This window comes from Pelodiscus sinensis, chromosome 2, assembly GCF_049634645.1.
Source record: "Pelodiscus sinensis isolate JC-2024 chromosome 2, ASM4963464v1, whole genome shotgun sequence".
NCBI classification, from domain to species: Eukaryota; Metazoa; Chordata; order Testudines; family Trionychidae; genus Pelodiscus; species Pelodiscus sinensis.
The window spans coordinates 240206183-240217069 of NC_134712.1; the positions used below are offsets into that span (position 1 = coordinate 240206183).

Here is a 10887-nt window from a genome sequence, read left to right on the forward strand (position 1 = left end):
AGCTTCAGGAAATTCTTACTTTGCAAAAGACTTGCAAATCTGCCTCCCTCTCGTTTTTCCCTTTATATTTCGGTGTGTTTGTCTAAGATAAGTAGGTCTAATAACACTATTGACAAAACTAAATTTTGGTGTCAGGCTTGACTTCCTGACTTACAGATGTTTATTCTTTCCAACTCGTTAAAAATCTGTTGGCAGCGCATTTATTGTAAATATTTGAAGTGTCCAGGAATGATAGAAAAATGGAGTTTAATACACTGCATACCCACAGCTTGGACTTTCGATATAGACAAACATGAGATGGGGTTTTAAGGTGGAGAGTTGAATCCCCATTGCTGAGTATTGACAGAGCTGCAGTAACAAACGCTTTGATTTTTGGTCTATCTGAAACAATATTTTGCATTCCCTTTAAAAAAAAGTATAACGGGTCTCATCCTACATTCCCTCCTCTCCCTTCCCCCCACACACACCCTTTGTAAGATTTTACATGATCTTTTATTGCAAGGCAAAGAACCAAATAAAATATAGAGTGGCAGGAAAATGCTGTGGTCTATGCAGGCATGGCGAATATATATAATATTGTTGCCTTCTCATTGGCACATTGTGTAACCTCTGATTTCTCACTTAACAATAGAAAGCCGTTATAAAATACTGTGCTTGTATTTAATCAGCAGCAGGCGCTTTCTCGAGCTCGGAAAGTAGGTATCATTTGCTATTAATTCTGCAAATGTGATCACCAAAGCTATGCTTTTTAACAAGGCTAAGCAAAATCCTTGCCTGTTGTTATCACTGGCTAGTAGTGTAGGAATTATACCTATACACTGTGTTAGGCATACCGAAATTGGAGGAGGGCAGTGTTTTCAAGTTCTTGGCGGAGCTAAAGTCTTGTTGCATAACTGAAGATAAAAATGCACTCTTCATCGGTGAGCCGATGTTACGGGTAGAGCATCTGCATGAAAAACCTGGGACTAGGAGCGAATGCCCGCCTGTTATTTTGCTGTTGATGTTTAAAGACTTGAGCTAAATTTCACCCAGGTTTTATTTGTGGTTACTAAGTGAATAGGTTATATTAGACACTGAATGTAGGTATGGGTATCATCACTCTGGAAAGACATATAAGATAAATCCATATCCAGCTAAAGATGGATATTATCCAATATCAACGAGAAGTCTCGCGGCACCTAAGACTAACCGATTTATTTGGGCATAAACTTTCGTGGGTAAAAATCAGTTCATACAATAAATGCCCAAATAAATCGGATAGTATTAGGTGCCACGGGACTCTTCGTTGTTTTTCCAGAGACAGACTCGTCTAACCCTTCGAGACTTATTGTCCAATATATTTTTCTAGATGTGTTTATGTGTAAACTATGGATACTATATGTCTGTGAACATATTTAATTCCCCTCCCCCTTTAATTACAACAAAATAAATAAACGCGGGGGTGGGGGATAGATTCCTTAAATCGCCCAAATTGAGACCTCACTTAAATCTTACACTTGTTACACCATTTACGCGTACACCGCGCACAGATGAAGTTACCAGTTCTGCATCACTTTAACTGCAGAAAGGGCTAACTAGGCAACAGTAAAGACCCTTCCAGCTGAAATTTCTGGGCGACACCGCTGCTACCTGGCCCCTCATACACACACATCCACGCGCATTTGCTGTGGCACAAGTCCCTTCATGCCAGGGCGTGACTGTGGAACCGCCAACACAGCACTACTGATGATGTTCAGGCGCAATACCTTAGCGATGCGATAATTGCGCGCGTCTCCCGGCTGAGTTTATCTTCAATCTTTAAAATTCTGGCCCCATCGAGGCATTTATTTTTGTTTGTCTGTTGGGGGCGGGTGGGGCCGGTAAATACAGACGCTTCTCAAGCCACTTTCCTTCCTCTTTGCTAATCAGCGGCATGACCTGCGCCCCCCGCGCTTTTGCAAGAGACCAAGCAAAGCCTTTCCCTTCAACCTGCTCTAGAGGGCAAAGACATGAAGTGGGCAGGCCCCATTCCCGCAGCCTTGACAGGTGTGCTGCCGGGCCAATAGCGTCTGCCCAACTGTAGAGCCGGCCACCAATAGCGTTCCCTCCAGCCGCGGGGCCAATGGGAGCCGGCTCTGAGCCTTCAAGTGAGTAGAGTTTGGAGCGGCGGGGCTTACTATCCGCAGAGAGACATTTTGCTGTGCTTGGCCTGGGGGGCTGCTCCTCTGGTGCAGGCAGAGCCCCAGAGGCGGGAGGGGGTGCAGACTGTCAGCGGGGCGCAGCGGGGTCGGCTCGGGTTATTGTAAACGCGCAGGGAGTTTATTGGGGGTTAGAAACAATCCGATGGAAAAATCCAAAAATTTCCGGATCGATGCTCTCCTAGCAGTCGACCCTCCCAAAGCAGCCGCCTCCGCCTCCGCACAGACCTCCCCGCTGGCCTTGGTCACCTCCCTCGCCAACACCTCTGGCCACAGCAGCAGCAGTAACAGCAGCAGCTGCAGCCCCCCGTCCTCCTCCGAGCGCCACAGCGGCGGCTCCTCGGACTGCCTTCGGACTGAGAGCCCCTCGCCGCCGCGGATCCTCACCGCGCATTGCGGGCTGGTGCCCAAGCCCGGTTTCCTGACCAGCACCAGCAGCACCAGCAGCCATCACCACCACCATCACTCCGCCGGGAGCATGGCCCTGGGACTGCACCAGGGGGGAGCGGGCATCGCCACCCAGGCCGCCCTCTACGGGCACCCCATGTACAGCTATTCAGCAGCCGCTCTGGCCGGGCAGCACCCCGCTTTGTCCTACTCCTACTCCCAGGTGCAGGGGCCTCACCCCTCTCACCCTGCCGCAGACCCCATCAAACTCAGTGCCGGGACATTTCAGCTGGATCAGTGGTTACGAGCGTCCACGGCTGGCATGATCCTCCCCAAAATGCCGGACTTTAACTGTGAGTATCCCCTTAACAAGCCCTGGGGTCGGGAGCGCGGGGGGGGGGGGTGTTAGGATCTGTCATTTTCCTTTCCTTTCCTCTCCTTCCACTCTGCCTAGCCAGAGCTAGTCTGTAGCGGCCGAGAGGCCTACGGCAAATACTCCTGCTTCTCGCAGCTAAGGTTCCCACACATTCCGCTAGCGCCCAAAAGAATTCGGTCAAGACTTCTTTCCACTGGCGGCGTGTGTCACGTAGATTTGTATTTGACAATTATTCGCCCCAGGGAGGGAATAACAATAACGCTGGGAAGCTGGAAGGTGTTATTGCAGCTCAGTATGGCCGGCACCTTAGCAGTAAATAACAAGCTGATCTCTCTTGGAACGGGAAATGCAAAGGTGACAAGTAATTTCATTACCAGTTCTCAATTCGCATTGCGCCGGGGGGAAGTGGGTGGGTTCATTCTAAAGAATGAACGAGAGCCGAATGCCTAGAGAGAGAGAAAATCTGTCAAAGCGGATGGTGATTTTTTTTGTTTGTATTTTGCTGCATGGCAGAGCGATCCTGCTCGTATTTCTTAAGCTTACGCTAGACAGAGTATGCGGTACAACTTCACAGGACCCTGTCAGTTTCGCTCAGCCAGATCCTGTCACCCAGGCAAATTTCTCGGACCTCTTCCTCAGGAAAGAGCAGATAGTAATCACAGCACGCGCCTCCGCTTAGCTGGCCCCAGTGCCCGTTCTGGACTATAATTAAATGTGTGTTTGGTGTCATTGAAATAAGGAAGCTAAATCAAAACAATCACTTACATTTGGGCTTTTTAAAAAAAACGCTGTAAAAATAGAAACATTGACGTGTCCTAACAGCAAACGTGCATTGATGGCCAAGCTAGGCCTCGATGGAGATGGGGACATTTCTTGCATCTCTGCTTAGTCCAGGATAATTTTCTTAGGCGTTGGGTCTCCTTGGGAATTACTGGCATATCAATACATTGGGGGTAGTTTTACTTAAAACCCTGCCAGGAAAGAATTCCAGGTTGTTGGGTTTTTTCATACTCCACACAGAGGGAGACAAAAATGTCCCTTGTTTTCTCTTAAATGGGCTTGTTTAGACTAGGACGTTCAAGAAGAAAAATAATTAGAAAAGCCGTCCGATTTCTTGCCCTTTCAAACAAGATGCACTAGTGAATAAATAGCCAAGAGCAAAGATAATGGAGCCCTGGAAAATCACACAGCAGTGAGAAAATCGCATCTGTGTTACTGTTTGTATGCCGGAGACTGTCTCTTTTCTTCTGGTCATTTTAGCAGGTTTGCTCCAAATGAAGTAGTAAAGACAGGCTCCTCCCCCCCCCCCCCCCTCCTTTACAGGCTTTTTAGTTTCTAAAGCAGAAGAAAGGAGAGCGAATGTCCAAGAAACTAGAGGTTATAGTCGCAACACACCGACGAGAATTGTGTTTCCTCTTCCGCCTCTTTAGGAGCATAAATATCATCTGCAACTTCAGAGACTGGATTGGTTGGTGAAAGCAGGATTTCAGCTCGCAGGCTTCCAAAGTGATGTTCTCACTTGTGTGTCCATTAAATGTGACCGCAGTATTTTGGGGAATAATATCGCCCATCCGTTCTCTTGCAATTGTCAGAATAATTTTTGACGCAGTCTTCCTGATCTTGGGATCCGGAAAGTGCGCTGAGATTATAACCTCTCATTTTATAGTTCGAGAATATTGGTGGAAATAGGTTTTTCCGATATGCCTCACACCTAGACTGAACAGCATTTCGCGTTCAGGTTTCATGTCACATTTGTCTCCTATTGTCTGCAAACATAACAGACTGGCCAACCGAGGTCCTGAAATAAAACACAAACAAATGGAACCCTTTTCTCTAATCTGCTGGGGGAACCCTGGCTTTCCCCAAAGTCCCTTTGGAGTCCGGTTTAATTAAAGTTCGAATGGATGGTCAAACTGGGAATTCGGGAGACTTGTTTCACCAAAGTAGGGGGCGTTACAATTAAATGAAGCAAATTGCTCTTCCCCGGAGAGGCTGAGATCATTTCCCTGTGATCCCGGGTTCCTTTTGTTGTCTAGCATTTGCTAGGCTCTTGGGAAATCAAGCAGTCCCTCTTTGGCCATAAATGTCCCTGCTGTGAAGCTCTGTGAAATTATGTAAATAGAGAAGCCGGTCTCATATGGCATGTTAACTAGATCACCGCCATCACGCGCGGCTTGAGGTGTCTAATTTAGCGAACGACGATGCTTCTTTTAAAGTGCCTATAAGGCTGCTGTAGGATCAATGTGAGGCGGACCTGAGGGTTTCCTATACTCGGCTGCAAAACATTTTCCCAGGATTTTTCTCCCGGGTCCCAGCAGGTAGGAAGGTCGCACCCCGCCCGCCCCGCTCCCCTCCCCACCCCAGGCTAGCTCTGGGAAGCGGCGTGTGTCGGGGAGATTTTAATCACTGCTTCCTCTTCCTTTTCTCCATTTTTTAGAAGATGGATTTTTCTAACCCCCCTCCCCCGCTCTCTGTCCTGCTGCCCCCTTCTCTCCCTCACAGGAGACCAGCTCTTCTCTTCCTCCCCGATCGCCCCCCCCCCCTTGCATCTTTCTTGCCCCCCATGCTGCAGGTGGAGGCAGCCGGCGATACTAGCTGCTGGACGCGGCGTACGAGGCAGCTGGGCCCCGGCAGTGCCCGCTCCAGCGGCCCTGGGAGGGTGGCGGGGCCGGGCTCCGGCTGCCCGCGCGGGGCTGACGCGCTGTTTTGTCTCCAGCCCAGGCGCAGTCCAACCTGCTGGGGAAGTGCCGGCGGCCCCGCACCGCGTTCACCAGCCAGCAGCTGCTGGAGCTGGAGCACCAGTTCAAGCTGAACAAATACCTCTCCCGGCCCAAGCGCTTCGAGGTGGCCACGTCGCTCATGCTCACCGAGACCCAGGTGGGTGGCGGCTGCCCCGGCTCTGGGAAGGGGCCCGGCGGTGCTGGGGTCTCAGGCCCCAGGCTGGCTCCGCGGGCAGCCCCAGCTCCGGCATTGCGGCGGGGCTGGGGGGTGGGGGGGACCCTGGGTTTACGCTGAGCAGCTCCGCGGCCAGCCCCGAGGCTACCCGCTGCAAAGCTGCCCCCTCCCGGGCTCCCCCGGGCCGCTGGGCTTTGCCGGCCCCCTCCCTGGCTCCCCACGCAGCCCGGCGACCTTCGCCCCGAGGAGGCTGCGGACCGCGGAGGGGGCGGGGTGTGTTCCCAGGCGGGGCCAGGCAGCTGCGCCGCGGGATTCAGCCAGCTCGGGCCGCCTCACCCCGGAGCCCCTTGTAACGAGCCGGGGAGATGCTGCAGGCTGGGGAGGTGGTCTGGGAACGGGAGGGGCGGGCAGGGAGTGGAGGGGGGTGCAGTGTGGGACGGGGCGAGGGCGGGGTGTGTGGGGGTGGGTCCCCCCGGGGGCTGCGTTCCCCCCTCCTTATCCCCTGTGCCCCCCCCCCCCCCAGGTGAAGATCTGGTTCCAGAACCGGCGCATGAAGTGGAAGCGGAGTAAAAAGGCCAAGGAGCAGGCGGCGCAGGAGGCCGAGAAGCAGAAGGGCGGCCTGGGCGGGGAAGACAAGGCGGACGAGGAGCTGCTGCTGCCTGCCCCGGAGAAGAGCAGCGGCCGCCGGCTGCGGGAGCTCAGGGACAGCGACCCCGAGGAGGAGGACGCCGGACACTGCTGCCCATACAACTCCTCCGACTGCTCCGAGGGGGACGAGGAGGAGACCCAGCCCCGCAGCCGGCACGCCGCGCCGCTGCAGCCGCCCCCCGGCCAGCCCCAGTGAGCCGGCAGGCGAGCTCCCCTTCCCACTGCTGCTGCTAGCCGGGCCCAGCCCTTCTAGCCCTGCACCTGCCCGCCCAGCTACCAGACCGGCCCTGCTGCCCACCTATGCCCTGCAACCTCCACGCAGGCTGCCCGGCCCCTCTGCCCACCTAGCCCCCCCCTCCAGACAGGCCGGTCCCTCTGCCCATCCCTACCCCAGACAGACAAATGCACACTCCCCTCCCCACCTTCCCTCGGCCACCTCTAGACACACCCAAACGCCTCTGCCCACCACTGCTGCAACCACCCCACACCTCTCTCTACAGCCCATCCTTAAGTCCCTTCCCCAGACCTCCCACTCCCCAGCCACATACACATTTTCTTCCCATCCACTATTCCCCGGGACACACAGCTGCCCATTGCCACCATCAACACACCCTCCTCTGCCCCATCTGCTTTTGCTCCATCTCTGCAGCCTTTGGCGTCAGTGAAATGAGCCCCAAATGCCTCCATCTCCCTGCACAAGAGGAAGAACAGCCAATCTTAGACCAGTACCTTTTATTTCTACATGGGAAATATTCGGTCTTCAGCTGCCACAAGCTCAGATTCGTCACTGCTCTTTGGCGTCAGCATTTCAGCTCTCATGTAACAAACAGAAAAACCAAGCAGCTCCTAATAGAGGTGAGAAGCTCCTGGGAAGGTTTGGGATTGTCTGTGGAGGTACATTGACAAAAGGATTCTTCTTCCTACACATGTAGAGAAGATTTACAGTTCACCACAGTGTTAAGAGACATTTTAAAAAACTTGAACCTACCCATGGAAACCCTGTTCTTTTGCTGAGTATTGGAAATGTTTCGTGCTTATTATATATCTGGAAAACTGTCATGAACGTTAAAACCGCTGGAAATCTCAAGACTGTACTGTCTTTATTTTTGTATATTGTATTTATAAAAAGGGTACCTCTACTTATGCATGCTAAATTATTATCCAGCTTCTCCATCGTCCATGATGGTATGTAAAATAAACAACATTTTGTACTTGAGGCTTCTGTTCAATTTTTGTAAAGGACTTGGTTTGGCTACCAGGGTCTGAGATCTGAATTTATACTGTACCTGGAATTATTTGCCACTTTACTATACAGTTAATTTGTATAGTCCATGGAAAAACTGGAACGAAATTATGCCTTTAAATCCATACACCACCTCACAAGGACTGGAGGAAGGACCCTAGATTTATGGTTCAATAAATCGACTACGTTGAAGTGTCTTGTATAATTTACTATGAAAGAGGTATGTGCCAGATTGTTTCCCATAATTAATTTAATTCGATCTAAATAATCTACAGTTTTTCTATATTAATGTTCTTCAGAAAATCAACCTCTCCCAGAATTGCAAGGAGTTTCCTCATACTTGCATCTAACAATGTACGTATGAGGACAACGTACATCGGAAAAAGATCTGTTTTCTTTCTTGTTTTGCCTGTTGGGCCAGATTCACATCTCGGTATGAATCTGGAATAACTCCATTAACGTCTGGAGAAGGATGCTGGATTTACCTGCAATCATTAACGGCCTCAACTTCTTTCTTTTTTAGCAGAAAAAATGAGGCGACAGATGATTCATGCAAGGTGACGGTACTGCTGTGTTTCCAAGAGAGTAGCTTTGTGCTCTCTCCGCAGCAGTACTGTGAATCCAGTTCTCTTTCTGATTGCGTGTTCCTAACTGCTCTGGCCTTTTGACTTGGATTCCTCCCTGCCATGCCACTCAGCCGATTTGGCCAGGCCCTAAGGCCAGCTGGTAATGGCTTTCTCGGATCTGTGCAAATGTACAGCCGAGCAAACACTAGAAGGGAGTCAAACGGCGGAAACGTTTCACACTAGAGCTGCAATGGTGGTCGATTAATAAACCTCTGCAGTAAGGCTCATCAATCAGCAAGCTACGAGCCTGTGCCCAAACATGGAGGAATCCTAGCTGGGAACATAGGAGGGCCCACAACGATCTGCACACGCCGGGTCGCTTTTACGCCCAGCGTGCTTAGCAGGAAACTCACATCCTCTGGAGCAAATCGGTGTGGGATCCTTGCGACTCTGAACCGGGGGATTATGCCTCTCCTGCTAAACGCAGCGATTGCACAGTTAAACAACGGCACGCAGGCAGGGCTGGCTCTGGTGTGAACGGAACACGCTGTGTTCATGGGCGCCTGTTAACACTTATCTCCCTCCTAGGACGCATATCATTTCTGTAAACGGACTAAAACTTCCTTCCTTCCTTAGAAACACTATTGATACTGTATTCCGAACACACCTCTGCGTTATTAGCACGGGCTCTGTTGCGGAAATAAGGATGTTTAAATATACTTTAAAATGACAAACATTTAATACGCAGTGAGATGGAGTTAACAGTCCTTGGATCCACATCTGACTCTAATTTTGCTCCCAAGCCATTTTGCTTTATCTTCTCCCTTCCTCTCTTCGCCGTTTTTAAGGCCAATATTGAACCTAAATTCTGGCTCGGATCTTATTTGCTCCACCCCATCCCCGGCTCCTTATACAGCAGCGCTATTTCCTTGCCCGAAAGCCTCTCCTTCCTGGGGTACTGCCCTGTGTAAACGCCCACGTCTGGGAAGGAGAGCTACAAGTCTGAGCGAGCAGGATTTAAGCACCAATCCCAGTGTGAACTGCCCCAGTTAAAAGGGAGCAATTGGGTTCTTAGTGTTCAAGTGGGAAAAATTAAAACCAACCTGCCCGAAAGCCCAGGCGCAGGAAATGAGAAAGTGGAGCTAATTTACAGGCATTGGATTCATTCAAGGAACACGTAAGGTTGTTGTTAGCCCAGGCAAGCAAAGTGGAAAGAGATTTCATTATGAAACTTATTCCCACGAAAATTGTGTCACCGTTGCATAATGGAAAAGGTGCAACGTTATTTGCTATTTAAGCTTCCCATTTACAGCCCGGCTGTTACACGATTGCTGCATTTGGGAGCCTCCAGGCAGATTTCTGGTGGAGTCAGCATAACTGTCGCCATTCAAACTCCTTAATAGCGGCGGAATTTATCTCGCCAATAAATTTAATGATCAATTCGCGCTTGTCACCGCAGCTCTTCCTCAAATCAATTATAGCAAATTTAAATATAATCACTGGCTCATCCTAACTAACTCGGGGCCACATCTAACAATTCATCCCCGCCAATGAATTACTATGCGTCTCTGCTCTCTTTTTAGTCTCACCCATCCTTCACGGGCCGCTTAGACATGCAAAAAGGATTATTAGCAATTGAGACGGCGCAAGACACAGTGCAAGGGGTACAGACAGGAGGGTAACTAACTGCCCTAGAGTAGATTCTGCATTTCCCATTAAGCCAAATCCCGCTCCCCGTCACTCTGCTTTACATCCGAATTCAGTGGAGTAATCCGAAAAAGAGATTATGCCAGGGGAGAGTTTTGTTTACATAGGATTAATGAACTCTGCTCGCTTTTCTCCCCGATTCTGGTTTCGTTTACATTGATGTATCCCCCCCTTGATTTTAATGTAGTTACATCCGGGTTACAGTTCCGAATCAAGCCCCCTGATTTCAATAAGGCAAGGGGGATTGGATCACCAGATTTTTTTTCTTTCGGTTCCCCCCTCCAACCAAGAATGAGAAAGAGAAAACATTTTGGGAATCTAGAGGCGCATTCATCCCAGCTATCATCTGGTGTCAGCAGTCCCTGCTAAGGAGCACAGATCCTCCTTACGGTTGCTGAACAACCCAGCAAACATGACATCTTGGCCATTTTGCTGTTTTTTGCTTCTTATCCAAAGGCTCTCTCCATAGTGGAATTTTGATCTGTATCTGAATATGTAAATTCGGTTATAAAATGATTACTCTCAGGTTGCACGGGGATATAATAGTCTGTAAAATATGGAGTGTCCCCACTCCCGCACACCTTTTTTAAAAGTGATTTTTTACAAACCCGTGTTAACCTTTCAAATGAAAACAATATGGCCCATATAAATTACTTCTGTAAAGATTTGGCCGTACAAGGCGTGTGAAATACAGTCTGATGCATGGAAGAGGTTGTTACTAATGATAATAAGAAAAACAGTTTTAGGTCACTGAGCTCTTCAGGTGTTGCTAAGCCGAAATGTAATCTATAAAGCATATCGTTTATGTATTAGCTTGGCACGCCAGCACCCTCACTGCATCGAGGAGATATTAAATAAGTATTATATTCCGCCCCAATTGAGAAATTT

At 49.8% G+C, this 10887-nt stretch overlaps 1 protein-coding gene across 1 annotated transcript; it reads left to right on the forward strand.

The window, feature by feature from the left end:
- Nucleotides 1-481: 481 nt before the first annotated feature.
- Nucleotides 482-7869, forward strand: MNX1 (motor neuron and pancreas homeobox 1). Its single transcript, XM_075922750.1, has 3 exons — nt 482-2917; nt 5657-5817; nt 6359-7869. The coding sequence occupies exons 1-3, from the start codon at nt 2323-2325 to the stop codon at nt 6677-6679; spliced, it is 1077 nt and encodes a 358-aa protein (XP_075778865.1). The 5' UTR covers nt 482-2322; the 3' UTR covers nt 6680-7869.
- Nucleotides 7870-10887: the final 3018 nt, after the last annotated feature.

Bases quoted from the DNA above. Each gene is read 5' to 3' on its own strand.
- MNX1 (XM_075922750.1), top strand. From the start codon at position 2,323: ATGGAAAAATCCAAAAATTTCCGGATCGATGCTCTCCTAGCAGTCGAC. The intron at 2,918-5,656 runs GTGAGTATCCCC...TTTTGTCTCCAG, and splicing joins CAAAATGCCGGACTTTAACT to CCCAGGCGCAGTCCAACCTG. The intron at 5,818-6,358 runs GTGGGTGGCGGC...CCCCCCCCCCAG, and splicing joins TCATGCTCACCGAGACCCAG to GTGAAGATCTGGTTCCAGAA.